This window comes from Mauremys mutica, unplaced genomic scaffold (assembly GCF_020497125.1).
Source record: "Mauremys mutica isolate MM-2020 ecotype Southern unplaced genomic scaffold, ASM2049712v1 000239F_np12_subseq_1343009:1457502_obj, whole genome shotgun sequence".
NCBI classification, from domain to species: domain Eukaryota; kingdom Metazoa; phylum Chordata; order Testudines; family Geoemydidae; genus Mauremys; species Mauremys mutica.
The window spans coordinates 86,164-102,906 of record NW_025422889.1 but is presented as its reverse complement, the minus strand read 5'-3'; the positions used below and the strand labels follow the sequence as shown (position 1 = coordinate 102,906).

At 39.7% G+C, this 16,743-nt stretch overlaps 1 protein-coding gene across 1 annotated transcript in view; it reads left to right on the top strand.

Annotated features, from left to right (window-relative positions):
- Window positions 1-493: 493 nt before the first annotated feature.
- The window catches only part of LOC123357025 (neural cell adhesion molecule 2-like), a gene marked incomplete at both ends in the record, with an annotated part of 83,937 nt that continues 67,687 nt past the window's right edge, over window positions 494-16,743 (top strand). Inside the window, one exon of the mRNA XM_045000288.1 lies at window positions 494-639. Coding sequence (XP_044856223.1) covers window positions 494-639 — 146 coding nt within the window. The remainder of the gene's footprint in view (window positions 640-16,743) is intronic.

Sequence of the window (16,743 nt, the reverse complement as noted above, 5' to 3'; positions counted from 1 at the left end):
GCTTAACTGTGGCACTCAAGCATGTGAATTTTTAACACCTCCTAAGATACACTGCTAGTTCAATTTACATTTTAAGTGTAGAGCAGGCCTCAAACTCAGGATCATTTCAATATCAATGTTTTAAGGCATAAGTACAAAGGAGCAGAAGTAATGTTGAGATTTCAACTTGAACATTTCATGTCTGCACACCTGAGTGCTTGATTTCTTTGCCTTAATATTATGTTCATGCTGTTTGTTTGTTTTTTCATAGGATGTATTTAACTTGATAATAATGCAAGGTGTGTATTCAATTTTGACCTACAATGTTTTAAAAAATAAGTCCCACTCTGCAGTTCATTTTGCTGTGTTGTCCCATGGATTTTGAAATAGTGCTGCTGATAATCCCAATGGAATAAACATGAATGAACTTTTAAAACAAAAAGGACATTTAAAGATAGACTGCTATGTAATGTTTCTGATGCACAGTGAGTAATATAATTTATACTTTTAACAGTACAGCCTCAGATAATACATCTTAAAAATGAAACCACATTTGAAAATGGTCAAACAACACTGATATGTGAGGCAGAAGGAGAACCTGTCCCAGAAATTACTTGGAAAAGAGCCATCGATGGAATAACTTTTTCTGAAGGTGACAAGGTAAAGCAGCCTTTCATGTATGTTTCTATAGGATTAGAGATAAAAAGTCTAAATGTGTATTGTCTTTTTTTTTAATAAGTAGAAAACTAATGTAGAAAACAATTGATAGGCTTCTATTAGAACTGGGGGATGTTTTATGTTTACAAGGTCATAGCACTGTGGTATAAAAATCCTAACATTTTAAATGAAAATATAAAACAAAATATGCTGTCAAATTACTAAAAGTTGAACTGTCAAAAATTGGAGCTAAACTTTTAAAGGTGTCCTCTTATTTTGGGTTCTTTAATTTCTTGGTGCCCATCTTGAGACATGTGGAGCTTTAGGTGCCCAGCACTTCTGAAAATCAATCTGCAGGTGTCCAAATTTGGGGACCCAAAAATTGAGGCAGCCAAAATGAAGAACATTTTTGAAAACTTCGTCCTGAACATTTTGCACCTTTTCTTTACTCCTCTTATCTATTCTTCTCTCCTCATTTTTGTCTTTTGCTCCCAACTTTCCTTCATACAGCTCAGAGAGACTCTTCACCCCACCATAACTGCAATACATTTGTTTCTACAATGTTTTCTTTCATAACTGAATGGGATGGGAAAGGATAAGATTCTTCCAGTATAAACAAAAACATAAGTAGATGGCAGTTATTGTGGGAACAAGAACTGTGCAGGAGAGGAGTGATGAAGGGCAGAGAGGTATTAGAAAAAAGGCATAATTTTACCCCTAATCACATCAACCGCAAGACTCCAGCTAATTGCAATAGGAGCAGGAGCAGGGCCACAGTCAACTATTTAACAATTCCCTTTCAGTGGTTTCACAATGCTATTTGCTTGCTGGTATTTTTTTTCTTTTTTCATGTACATTTTGGAGTTTCTCTGCTTCATTTGAAGGGAGTGACATGGCATCTTGACTGGTGGCAAAAATGAGACTATTGAGTACAGGAAGCAGAGCAGATTGATTGTAGTAGCCACTTAGGTTAGAGATATTTCCATATCCATAGTACCATTACTGAAAAATAACTGTACAGTGATTCTGCCAGTCAGATTCTCCCAGAGCCAAACAGAGTACAGGGAATTAGTGAATGGAAGAAAAATACATATTTTTGCCTCCACAAGGGTCTGATCTAAAGTGAAAAGAAATTAATGGAATTACCTTCATTGACTTCAAGTGGGCTTTGCTTGAGACCCTTTACTCCCTGCACTCTGATTGGATGAGATATTCCCATTTCAATAAAACCATATGCACTCAGACATATAATTTTATATCACAGTCTTTGCAAGAAATATAAATTAAAACAGAAGCAAAATTCCAACTGAAATATTTTGGATTAAATTTTTCCAGTGGTAGCATCCTTCTATTGCATGTACAAAGGGCAAAATTTCTGGTGTTGGAATGTACCTTAGGATAGCTTTGCCATATCAACCAGTGAACTCAAATAAATTCCATTAATAGCTTGATAACTTTTTGTGCAATGTGGACCTAAGTATTTCCCTATATTTCATACAGTATTATGCTTTCCATACATTGTGTGGAAGGTTAAAACTCTCTGTGTGTCAGTATTAATCCTTGTTGCACCTCTTTCTTTTTAGATTGTGCATCAACCTAAAAAGGTAGTGATGAACAAACTCAGTTCAGCTACCTTTTGTATGCTTGACACGCTGCACATAAAAAGTCAAAAGAAATGGGAATCGAGAGGGTTGTACAATTGCCTTTTGCTTTTACCATTGAATATCCCTCTTACTTCATTCATTGCTCGTCCGGGCAATATTTGATGGGGCAGAGATTAAATCACCGGCTTCGAAACTTGGCTATTCAGTTTGAAGTTTACTTATACCTTACCCAACTCACTTGTATCTGAACCTTATTACAGTTGCATGGTGGAAATTTCATAACCAGTGGTGTGTCCTCTCTGTATCTGTTTACATTTACATTTAGATTGTATCCTGAAAAAGGAGTTTATTTTTAAAAAAGAGCTTTTATAGATACGTTACTTTTAACACCCAAATGAAACATTAGATCAACAATTCTGACCTACATAGCACAGACTATAAAATGTCTCCAATAATTCCTGCACTGAGCCCAATAATTTATTGTTCAGCTTTGTGAGTAGTATTTATTTAGTCTGTTCAGGGAGCTACCTGCACTGTAAGTGAGGTGAGCCTTCTCTGTCACTGATCTCTACCGGCTAAAAACTAATATTGGAATACATTGCAACAATGTATATTATGACTTGACTTCTGAAGTTCTAATTCCTTTGAAAAATATTAGCACATATAAATAAATAGAGGACACTTATGTGATTGTCACTAGTTTTAAATGTAGCCATTTTTTTTGGCCTAGATTGCTGTGGTATACTCACTAGCTTAGCTTTAAGCACATAAGCTCCACATTCACAAACTATGGGCACAAGTATGTATCCCAGTTAGATTTCTCTCTCATTGAAAGACTGTAGCTAAATTGTCTCAATTGTCTCGTACTGCTAGCAAGTAGGACATTGTGGCCATTTGCTTTATTTATTTAAAGTTAGCTATTTCCTTCCTTTGGAAATGATAGAAGTATTATATCACAAGCCAGTTTAGCCTGTACTAGAAAAGAAGTACATTTCGCTACATATTAAAGTCTCTCAATAGACAATGTCATTTTTCCATTGGTAATATTTGTCATACTAGTTATTTGTTTCTCATTAAAAAAAGAATGGAAAGATGCCACCATTTTTAGCATTTTTTTCACCAAGTATATTTGTCAACAAACATGTATAATGAGTGAGATTACAGGGCTTCTGGGCTACAAAATCAACCCAATATATGCTAGAATGTGACTCTTGAGCAGTAGTTCTTAACTTGTTCTGCTTGTTCCACTTCATGCTATTAGATGAGCTAAACCTGAATGAGAAAATAAAGCTTTTCAGTAATGACTCTTATACTAATTCTTCTCAATAATAGTAAGAAGAAGAATACTGGTGAAGGCCATATATTTTTGGTTATTTCTGTATCTGGTACCCTCCTCTTTGGCAGAATGTAATCTTTAAAAAAAAAAAGTTACTAAGTGGAGGGTTTGGTTTTTTTTAATTTGATCCACTATTCTGCCATGGATAGAGTTTTGACTGCTGTGCAGTAGATTATTTTCCCAATCTGATTGAATTATCTCTAATTGAGAATGAATAACCAAGAATAAATTAAAAATATGAAGGTTGCTCTGCATTTTTTATTTAGCTGAATCATCTATTTGAAAATAAATATTAAAATTTCTTGTTCAGCATTTGCAAATCAAATCTAGGTCCTAAAAGTTTCATGGGGAAATTTAGAACTGTAGATTCCATCAGTAATATTTAGAACCTAGAGTATAAAAATGTTTTAAATTGTGAAACATATTAATATTAAAATTGCCAATAGCACGAGTGCTGTATAGATATAGATATGCATTTAAAAAAACAAACAAACAAACAAACAATTATTTAACACACGACACAGACACTTAGGACCTAATCCAAAGCTGATGGAAGTTAACGTAAAGAACTCATATTGAGTTAAATGGGCTTTGGAGAAAGCTCTTGTTTAAGTAGATAAGGCTATATTATTACAAATGTATGTCATTAAACATATTTGTGTTCAAACTATTGAAAGTAGTTCTTTAAAATGTTAGAGTTCACAATGAATTTGGTCTTCATAAATAGATTCTTAAGCTGCAAATGCTGTTAAGAGCGTAATATCTAGTTCCTCGGCCGTTACTGGAAGCTTTTGCTGCCCCTTTTACTCAGTCCAGTTTTGTAATTACAGTGTAAAAGCCTTATCAAGTAAACAGCTTACTCTTGTGATAACTTTTTTTATTTTACATTAAAATGTTTAACTGATTTTTTTTCAAAGTATATAAATAGACCACTACAATTACTATTAAACAAAATGTGTATGTTATACAGTACAATTAAAATATACTGAGAAACCAAGTGTGGTCCCTTTTTAACTCCTCAGCTTGTATAGCTGACTAGCCATTCAAGAAGCCCCTTGAAGGTATGTGTGGAGAAGCAGTAGAGTGCCCTGTGATGCCCACAAGGCCTGTGGTTTTCCACCTATCCAAGGTGTCACCCCATTGGTGCACTACAGCCATGGTGGAAGGGTAGCCAGGACAGAATCCAGTCATGACAAGGAAATATAATGGATATATTCTATATAAACAAACCAACCAAAACTGTACCTTCATTATAGGTGGTATCATAAATATAAAGGGAAGGGTAACAACCTTCCTGTATACAGTACTATACAATCTCTCCTCGCCAGAGGCACAAACTCCTTTTACCTGTAAAGGGTTAAGAAGCTCAGGTAACATGGCTGGGACATGACCAAAAGGACCAATAAGGGGACAAAATACTTTCAAATCTGGGACAGGGGTCAAGGCTTTGTTTTGTCTGTTCTTTGTCTGTTCTGTGTGCTTGCCGGAGACAGATCAATAAAGCAAGCAAGCCAACTCCATTAGTATTAGTAAGTACTAGTGAAGGAATGTGTTAGCTTACTTTTATTTTGGCTTGTGATTTCCTTTATCTAAGAGGCAGGTTTATACCTGGTTTTGTAACTTTAAGGTTTTGCCTAGAAGGGAGATCCTCTGTGTTCTTGAGTCTTCTGTTATTCTGTAAAATACTTACCATCCCGATTTTACAGAGGTAATTCTGTTACTTTTTCTTTAATTAAAATTCTTCTTTTAAGAACCTGATTGATTTTTTCATTGTTTTAAGATCCAAGAGTTTGGATCTGTGTTCACCTGTATCAATTGGTGAGGATATATTCTCAAGCCTCCCCAGGAAAGGGGATGTAGGGGTTTGGGGGATTATTCTCAAGCCTGCCCAGGAAAAAAGTGGTTTGGTAGATAAAGATAATAGTGTAATGTAAGGATTGGATGTAGACCGTATGCTATTTAACATTTTTATCAATCACTTGGAAGGAAATAAAATAATTACTGATAAAGTCTGCAGACAACACAAAGATTTGGGAAGTGTTAATAATAGGTTACTGATAAAGACTGCTTAGTAAAGTGGGTGCAACCAAACAATATGCATCTTAATATAGATAGATATAAACGTATGCATTTAGGAACAATGAATATAGGCCATACTCAGGGCGGGTGCAAGGATGTTTCGTGCCCTAGGCGAAACTTCCACCTTGCACCCCCCCGCCCGTGCCCCCACTCTGAGGCGCCCCCCCCCAGGGCAGCTCCCCACCTCCACCCTGAGGCGCTCCCCCGCGGCAGCTCCCCACCCCCCCACCCTCCGTCCTGAGGCACCCCCTCACCCCAGCTCACCCCTGCTCCGCGCACGAACACCCCGAGCATGCCGTGGCTGCTTCACTTCTCCCATCTCCCAGGCTTGCGGTGCCTAAGCTGATTGGCGCCGCAAGCCTGGGAGGCAGGAGAAGTGAAGCAGCCACGGCGTGCTCCGGGAGGAGGCTGGGTAGGGTTGAGCTGGGGCAGGGAGTTCCCCTGCGTGTTGCCCCCCCCACACTTATTTGCTGCAGGCGGCCTTCTCTGCGCTCCCCTGCCCCAGCTCCCTCCGCCTAAATGCTGGCGGTGACCGGGGCGGCTGAAGATCCGGCCGCCGCGGTCGCTGTTGAAGAAAATGGTGCCCCCCAAATCCCTAGGTCGCCTAAATGGTTGCACCGGCCCTGGCCATACTTACAGGATATGGGACTTTATCCAGGGAAGCAGTGGCTCTGAAAAAGACTTGGGGGTCATGGTAGATATTCAGCTGAACATCAGCTCACTGTGGCCAAAAAGGCTAATGTGATCATTGGATGAATAAATAGGAATAAACAGGAGCAGAGAGGTTATATTACCTATGAATTTGGCATTGGTGTGACCATTATGGAATATGGTGTCCATCATTCAAGAAGGATGTTGAAAAATTAGACAGTTTGGAGAAGATTAAATGATTGGAAATTAAAAAAAATATATTTTTTATTGAGTTAATGGAGATACCCTACTCTTAGAAGAGACCTTGAAAGGTCATGGAGTCCAGCCACCTGCCTTCACTAGCAGGACCAAGTATTGATTTTGCCCCAGATCCTTAGGTGGCCCCCTCAAAGATTGAACTCACAACCCTGGGTTTAGGAGGCCAATGTTCAAACCACTGAGCTCTCCCTCCCCCTAGCAAGGAAAGCATGCCTTGAGGTGAAAGACTCATAGAGCTCAATCTGTTTAGCTTATTGAGGGAACGTTAAGGACTGTTTCATCACTATTTATAAGTGCTAACGTGGGGAATAGATATTTGGTAAGAGAAGGCTCTTCAATCTTGCAGACAAAGGTATAATAAGATCCAGTGACTGGAAGTTGAAGTTAGACAAATTCAGACTTGAAATAAGCCCTCCCCCTCAGCTTTTTTTTTACAGCAAGTAGAGCTGGTTGAGAATTTTTGGACTGAACATTTTTCATTGTAAAATACTGATTTGTTGAAACCAACTTTTTTCTGGAAATACAAGTTTCCACAAAAATTTTGTCAGGAAAGGATTGTAAGGTCCAAGATGGAATTTAGAGAGAGAGAGAAAAAGACCATCCAGTCCTATGGTTAGGGCACTCACCTGAACTCTGGGAAACCCAAGTTTAAGTCCTGTGCTGTCCAATTTGGTGCAGAGATGTGATTCTGGGTCTCTCACAGCCCAGGTGACTGTGCTGACCACAAAGCTGTAGAGTTAATGTGTGTCTCTGTGTCCCAATGAATATTTACACATAGGAATAGCTCCAGCAGGAGCCATTGAGACAGACTAGATCAGACAGAGCAGGTACTTGAATCTGAGGCTCCCATATCTCCAGGGAGCTGGGCTGGTTTCTGGGTCTCTCTCTTTTCATAAAAAGTTATTTGTTTGGACCAAGCCCTAATTTAATTTATTGTTTGGCCTGATCTCTAAACTTACTTAAATACTAAGTTTACATTTTGTTCATACATTATGCAAATGAATGGCTATATCCTGTCTAGTTGAATTTCAAGTTTAGAAATGTCAGCCATTTAATCCTTCTGCTAATGTGCTAAATACACATGAAATGGATGCTGTCAAGTACTTTATGGGTTGTAATATGTCCTGTAATGTTTTCAATAAAGTTCTAGAAGCTTATAAATGACATTTCTTTCTCTGTGTTATATGCAGTTTTTCTGTGTTCATATTGGTCCCAGGATATTGGAGAGACAAGGTGGGTAAAGTAATGTCTTTTATTGGACCAGCTTCTGTTGCTGAGAGAAACAAGCTTTCAGATTTACACAAAACTCTTCCTTAGGGTATGTCTACACTACAAAATTATGTAGACCTAATTATGTTGCCATACAGCCACCAGAGTAATTAGATTGCTTTTGCCATGTCCACAGTATGCTCCATGTGTCAGCAGTGCATGTCAGCACCAGGAGCACTTGCAATGATTTAACTATCAGCATGGGGCATTGTAGGACACCTTCTGAAAGGCAGCAACAGTCGATGTAAGCAATGCAGTGTCTACACTGACATTATGTCAACCTAACTACGTCGACCGAAACACTATGCCTCTCGAAAAGATGGAATTATTAAGTCGGCATAGCAGGTGAGTTGCATCAGTGGGAGTGACATTTTAGTGTAGATGCTTACAGAGTTAGGTTGACGTAAGCTGCCTTGTGGTGTAACAGTTAAATATATGGAGACATGGAAGGCTAAAGAACAAAACATAGTTGGGGGAGGTAGGGGCTAGTGGATTATAGATTGTTGTAATAAACCATAAATCCAGTGTGTGTATTCAGTCTACCCAGGGCTTTGGAGCGGAGCCCGGAGCTGGAGTGCGGAGCAGCTCCGGAGCAGTGGAGCTGCAGGTTTTTGCCTAGAGCTGGAGTGGAGCCTGAGCATAGCTCCAAAGCCCTGGTCTACACAATAAACACCCCCACCAGCTTTCCCTCCCCCCCTCCCCCCCGCCATGACTAGAGAGGTGTTAACTGGCCATTTTGCCTTGAATATGTTTTAACTGCTTATGCTAACCATCTGTTCCACCTTGTATTTACTCTGTGTATGTCTGCACTGCAATTAGACTCCTACGGCTGGCCCACACCAGCTCACTCCAACTCACCAGGCTAAGGCTAAGGGGCTGTTTAACTGCAGTGTAGATATTTGGGCTCAGTCTGCAGCACAAGCTCAGGGACCCCCCCACCTCGCTGGAATCAGCTGGAATAGGCTGCCATGGATTTTTAATTGAAATGTAGACATACCCTCCGAGTACATTTTCCAGACCTGAAGAAGAGCTCTGTGTAAGCATCAGAGCTTGTCTCTCTCACCAGCAGAAGTTGCTCCAATAAAAGATATTACCTTACCCACCTTTAATTTCTTTCCCTACAAATATATGTTTTTTTCCCCACTGATGATTTTCCCTGTTACACTGACAGAAAATGAAATTAACAGGTTTTAATTTTTAAGCTTTTTTTAATGCACCTGCATCTCCTGTCATATCGGTAAAGCTTGGAAATGAATGTTAGTTAACTGCTGCTACAGCAAAAAACACAGTGACACAAAGTATTGGTTTGTGGATGTGGGTAAACAGCAGCTATTTTATGTTTCAGTGATTTTCATATAGTTTTTCAATAGCTATTGTTTCTTTAACTAAGAATGGCTATTGGTTCTGAAAATGCATTCAGTTGTTACAGTCATACAATGAGCATAGGATAGAAGACATGAAGTAGTGTACTGTAAGGTATCACCCAGAAATTTCTGAAATATGTAGCCTTTCAGAGTTCTATCTACTGTAGGAGTCCCTTTTCCAAAATCTGCTTTCACCATGGGAGCTGTGATATAGTGGACCGAGAGCAGCACTGGGAGTGAGGGAACTTGGTTATATTCCTGACTCTGCCATTGTTTTGCCATGTGTCCCTTAGTAAGTCACTTAAACATTTTGTGCATCAGTTACCTTGTTAATAACATATCAATAATTGTTACTTAACCTTTGTGAAACAGTTTGAAATGTAGACATAAAATAGTGCTTGATAAGAGATGAGTGGTCCCTTATTAAGTATTATCTTTGCTTAGTATACTGACTACTTATAAAGCTTGTTCTGTTGTTTAAAAAAAACACAGTATAATGGGGAAGAATCTGTCTTTGTTTGAGACCTCCTTGTTGAACCTCATCCTATAAGGGGAATCTGCGCTCTGATACCATCAATGTTTTAGCGGTCCCAGCTTCGTGGTTTGGGTCATTCTATGACCAAGTTTTTATTTCAGTGGTCTTTGGATTTAGAATTCCCTTCCCACATATGCTTATTGCTACATTCCACAAACCTAGCACAGGTGTGTACATATACACATGTGAGGAGTGACTTATGATACAAGAGGGTGTAGGAGTAATGAAGTGACATTTTAAAACATAGGTAAATTAACTTAAATTTGAAGAAAAACTCCCTGAAACAGAGACTGGTTACATTCTAGAACATTATTTGAAGGAAAATATTTGAAGCCTCATTCCTTAAAACATTTAAAATTAAATTAGGCAAAGAACTAGAACATGTACTGTGAGGAATTATCTTGCACTGGCTGGAAGGTGGGGCAAGTGACCGAACAGGCTTTTTTTTTAAATTTCATCTTCAATTTAGGTAATTCTCTGGTTCTACAAACCAAGTGCAAGTACGTGCAAGGATGTGACACACATGTCAAAGGTGAGGGAATTAATACTATGGAGTAGTCTTTAATTTATTGCTGCTAGAGCTTTAACCTACCTCACTGTACATTACAGGCACCTGATATAATTTATTGTGTTAAGACCCACACAGAAAGGACTGTAATACTCAGGCAAAACAGGATGAGTTAAGGATGGAATTACAATCTACAGACAGAGATTCAGTCTTATTTCAGGGTACATTTCTGGTGTTCACAGTTCAAGAAGGATTTTGATAAACTGGAGAAGATTCAGAGAAGAGCCCCAAGAACAATTAAAGGACTGGAAAATATGCTTTGTAGTGACAGATTCAAGAACTCAATCTATTTAGCTTAACAAAGAGAAAGTGAAGGGGTGACTTGATCACAGTCAATAAGTACTTATACAGGAAACAGAAATTTGATAATAGAGGACTCTTCAATCTGGCAGACAAAGGTACAAAATTCAGTAGATAGAAATTGAAGCTAGACAAATTCAAACTGTAAATAAGATGTACTTTTTTTTAACAGTGAAGGTAATTAACAACTTTCCAAGTGTTGTGGTTGTGTTTAACCAATGCATTTCAGTAACCCCATTTGGAGTTATGGTCTGTTGATCAAATACATATTTGTAATGTCTGTTAATTTTGGAAACATGCAAATGCATAAGCAGAAACTATAATGACTCTGTTTATGAGCTTTTATACTATAGCAAGTAAACAGTAGTTTAGTATGTGTGTTGATTCTGAAAACATATTTTCAGTATGAAATATATCCAGTTACTTAGGTCCAGATGTTCCAACTGTTATTCTGAGTAGTATCTTACAGGTTCCGACTAACTTCAATAAGACTTTGCATATTGTAAGTGTCTACTCAATGTGAGTTATAGCAGAATCTGGTCCTTAAAATTATTGTAGATGTTTGATATGCTCAATTGAAATGACTCTGAGACTCATGGAAATTCTGTGTTCAAGAATTACTGAACTGATAGGCCAATTTATTCAACGAAAATACTCTGCTCACATTGTAAAAATTTCTATGATTTTTTAAAAAATTACCGCATATATACTGAACATTAATAATTTGTTAATTGCCACTATTTTTGGCTATTTTGTTTGTTAAAATACCCAAAGCAATCAAACTGTATTGCAGATGAGTCATTTACCAAAGTGGGGGGCAAAAGAGCTTCTTAAACTTTTTTTTTTAAACAACACGCATGTAATTTATATTTGAACAAACACACTCTTTTGAGAGTTGTTTGAGTTACTTTGTTTCTGGACTTTGGGATGCTGAAGTCCAAAAGAAGCTTTATTTTAAGACGCAAACCACAAAGAATATAATGGAAACACTACATAACCTTAACCATAGCAATATTATCTGCCACTGAAATTAATTTCAGAATTATGAAACTTGGCAGCTTCACATAGAGAAGGACACATGCAAACACTCTCTTCAGTTCACTTGTTGTTTTTCTAGTTTAGGCTGAATACATGATGATTGCTTCTTTGAACTCAATTCAATAATAAAAAGCGTCCATGCATCTCATGGGTTCTGGTGCTTTAATCAGGTCGATCAGAGAAAATTGTAAAGATGTTTGTTTATTTACAGCAGCAGAATTCCACCTCAGTTTTCTGTGCTTCTAGGCTGCAACCTCCCCCTTTCAACATGGGATAAAATTCACTCGTGGTATAAGCAGAGCTGACTTCTGTTTATATGAGTGGGAGGTGCATCCATTTATACTAACGTTGAATCTTGCCCATGGACTCCGTTACCTGGGGTTATCAGAACTCGCAACAGGAGCAACTTAAGTATTTCACTCCAGGAGGTGTAAGGAAGAAATCAACAGGAACTCAGCAATTCTGTCTGATCAAGGATTAATGCAAATAAGGATGCTCTTGCCTAACACTGCAGGTTATTAGATTTAAGCACACACAGACATGAGCAATAGGTTTAGAACATCCCAGATATATACATATATTCTAAGACGGTATTGAGTAATCGACAAAAGGTCAGTGCTGACCAAATGCTTCCCTGCCGGGGAGTAAATATCTCAGGAAAATGTCTCTCACAAGATAGCTCCTGAGGACTGCTCCCAAATACACTCTATTATCTGAACCTTTTTATAACTAACTTCTACTAAACACATAGGTCAGAATGACCCCTAATAAATCATCACTTTTCCTAACTTTCAATAAACTTTTCCTGTCAAAGATGTCTAGAGTCAAGGATGTCCATCCACATATCTTCTTTCACTCTCAGTTATTTACTTTTTCCTCCCCTCCTCCCATACTGATTAAAACTGCCAGTAATTACAACCTTGCTTCTGAAACCCTGTCTCCAAATTAACCCTTAACTATATGAAGTTCTATTTCATTAATTCATAGTGGCTGAGTGCACATAATATGGTTGCAATTAGCTTTATCACATTCCGGGGTATATACACTCCTCAAATCTAGGGCAACAACTCGACCCAATCTGATTATCATATATAGCACATAGGGTCTTTACAGTGATGTTAACGATACTGATTTGAGCATGTTCAGGAAATCTCAGTGTTCTTACGTGGGTTATAACTTGTCTGTGATGGGCCCTTTCCTGTTGTCAGCCAGGAGGCAGAGTGCTGCAACTCACAAATACCTTATGAGTAATGTGCGTTCTGCCCCTGCTGCAGGAGATCTCATGACAACATGTTAAGGTCCTTTCTATATATGATTTAGGGGAAACTTAGAGAAATGGTGCACTGAACTATAAAATGGAAAACTGAGAGTTCTAGTCCCAGTACTTTTTTTGACATTTTGTTAACACTGATGTGCTCTTCACAACACTTCTATTAACTAAAACCTCATACTGCTACCTTTGAGTAATTTTAATTCACCCATTTTACAGGTAAGATAATTCAGAGTTTTCACTGGGAAGCTAAAGATAGATCTGTGAATAGAACCCAAGCTTTTAACATAAAAGAGCCAAGTCTCATCTGCTTTGCCTCATTGCCCTTTAGAAGAATCATGACAAATGCACTAACACAGTTTGGTACTGTGTTATGTTCTAATGGCCAGATGACTTTAAGAGGTTTATGACTATTATTGTCTCCAAGCTAGCACATGTAGGTCTTTACCTGAAGTGGTATCAGCTCAAGCTTTTACATCCAGAGGTCTTGAGTTCAAACCCTGGAAATGATCCAAACAGGAGTGAGATTGTATGTGGCTGCTGTCAATTATCACTGGAACACACTTTGTTCCCAGAGTCAGAAATAGACACCAGGAATCCTGATGTCCAACATGTCATTGCTGACTAGAGATAATTTTGTAACCCACAAGCAAAGGAGATTGATGGGTCTCCCAACATGAACTGATCCACATAGCAGATAACAGTATGTTTTCCCCCCCACACAAGTTATTCCTACATGTCACGGGGTCAACACATAACTGGTAGAACCTGAGTCCTTGTCACTCTGGGGATTAGCTCTTTCCAGGTGCTGTGCCCTCCTCTGGCGGCCTCTTGATCCATTTTGTGACTTGGCCCTCCAGCCAGGTCACTGTATGTTTTCCCCTTCTAGGGCATCAGATTCTTTCAGGGTAACTGGTCCAGGCAGTCTGCTCTCCATTATCTGGTCTGCACCACTTCCCCAGTGGATGGGAGACCACTCTGCTCCAGGTTCCAGCTCAGGGGCCCTCTCCTCAGCAGCCAAGAATCTGCCTTGTCCCATACCTTGCTACCTTTCCCCTGAGCCTTTCTGGTTATCCTCCTTCTCTGGGTTTTCCAGACTCCCAACTTCCTCCTCCTCCCAGGGAGTAACTGTGGGCTACCTATCCTAGACCCAAACACACCTCCCTTCTCTCATGGAGTGACTACAAAGTAGCACCCTTCTGCTCTGAGCTCTTGGGCTTTATACAGGCCCCTTCTGTTCCTCCCCAGCTGAGCCTCATTTAATCAATTCCTGCTCCCTGGCTTCTCCTCCAGGTGCAGTCTGGGGAGGTAATTGGCCCACTGGGCCACCTTAACCCATTCAAGCCTTGTATGGGGTGGACACCTCATCACACTACAGCTGAAGTAAATCTGAAAGTTATGATTTCAAACTTGTATATATATAATTTTGAACCCATAACTTTAAAATTTATGTATATGGAATGTATAAGAATCAGACTAAAAACCCTGGAATAATTGAAATGTTGGGGTGATTTTATATTGCAAAATACTGTGTTTAGAAGTGACCTTGGAAATTTTGTTAATATTTGTCTTAATTTATTTTCAGTGTATGCATTTTGGTTAATAGGAGGTGTTTGTTCAAGAAGAGGGTGAGGTGCTTTAATGTAAGGTATCTTTGGGACTGAGTGCCAGGTGTAAGAGATTTTTCTTGTGTGTCCAGAAAGTGAAAGATCTTGTCTGCATAAACTTCAAAGGTCTGAACTTGATTTAATAAACATATTCATTCTTGACGGTCTAGCTTTAGCATTTATAAATGACTGGATGTCTCAGGGCATTGCTCATGCACAGCAGAGCCTTTGACTGTAGGCCAGCAGTTAGAATCAACAGAGATTAAAAACTGTTCCAATCCAATGAATGTTCGATGGCTTTATATGGGATGAGTTTGGTGGGTCCAGTTCCAGCTCTCTCATCACAAACTTAGCACTTTTCTTTGCATTAGATTGTAAACTGCTCAGGGTGGGGTGTCCCTTACTATGTGGCTGTCCAATGCCTAGTGCAATGGGGACAAGATCTTGTTTGGTCTCTAGAGTGAAACCTCGTATAGCAGGAGGCAGGGCCGGTGCTTCCATTAGGCGACCCTAGGCGATCGCCTAGAGTGCCAGGATTTGGGGGGCGGCATTTTGTGTGCTCCCCACGACACGCGCAGGAGCTTTGGGTTCTGCTTCCGTCGTGCCGCTGAAAACAGCGGCAGGCAATTGTGCTACCGCCGACGTTTCGGCAATGACTGCCGCTGTCGCCTGCGGCATTTTGGCGGAGGGTCCTTCTTCAGCGGTGCGACAGGAGCAGAACCGGATGCTCCCGCGCGCCCCATGGGGAGCACGCAAAATACCTCCCCCCCCGGAATTCTGCCTAGGGCACCAGAAAGCCTGGCGCCACTCCTGGCAGGAGGCAAAATCTCACTGCTCACAGTAAAATTGCAAAATTTGGTAACATGGTAATTGACACACACACAGACACAAACTGGGGATATGTCTTTGTTCAAACTGTGTGTTCCTCCAGATCCATCACCTTTCCTCAATCTCTTAGTGGATAAGCTCATCTATGACCTTTTTTATTTTACATGCCAGCAATCTGGTTCCGTTATAGGCTCCTCATTTCCCAAAAGGTTTCCGGTTCCTAGTAAACCTAACTCCCTCCTTCCAACACCATTGTCCCATCTACTTATTGAGACCCTGCACGTCTGCCTTTCTAACTGGTCCTGCGCATGGAAGCATTTCAGAAAATGATGACATGGAGGTCCTGGAATTTAATGTATTTGCTAGCAGCCTACATTTGGCCTCCAGGAATTTTATCCTATGTTTCCTTATGTCACTGGTATTTATATGTACTGTCACCACTGGCTCCTCTTCAACACTGTAGATAAGTCTGTGTAGATGTCTCATGAGGTCTGCAACTTCTCACCCAGCAGGCAATTCACCATGCAGTTCTCCTGGTCATCACAAAACCAACTATCCTTATGTCTAATAATTAAATCCCCCATTACTATTACCTGGCCCTTCCTAAAGTTGGGGTCCCCCAGTGTGAGAGGATACCATGACATCATCTGGAAGGGGAGTCCCAATTATGGGATTGTTTCCCTGTGCTCCAGGTTGATGTTCTCATTCCCCAAGACCTTTGTTGTCCTCAACAGCACAGAGACTGACAGAATGGGTGTGGGGCCACTCTACCATGTCCCTGAAAGTCTCCTCTATGTGCCTTTCTGTTTCCCTTAGTTCCTCCAGTTCAACCACTCTGGTCTATAGTGCCAATATTTGGTCTCTGAGGGCCATGAGCTGCTTGCACCAAGTACACACATATGCCACCTGCCCACAAGGCAGGTAATCATACATCAATGAGTGTATGCCCCTATTCTGCTGCTGGAGTTCTGCCTGCATTATTTTTATTCTTGTCGGTGTTTTTAGCTGTTTGGTTGGTGTTTTGGGGAGGGGTTATTGGACAAAGCTTAAAGTATGTTTGCTAGATGAGTTTGTCTTTCACACATCCTCTCTAAACTCCCTTGCAAATCTCCCATGAAGACTAGCTCATCTGGTTGTTTAGGACCTGTCTTTTTAAACTCCTGTTCTCACTGAGCTAGTCCCGCCTCCTTGTCTCTCTCTCTCTCTCTCTCTCTCTCATATATATACCTCAACACTATATATATATATAGTAAGAGAAAGTCATCAAATCCATGAGATTGCCAAGAGATGCACTGAATGTGCTTTTATTTCTTCACACAATGCATTCTTGCCACAGGATGTGTTGAGGCCAAGAATTTTGCAAGATTCAAAGAGGAATTGGACACTTATATGGATAAAAA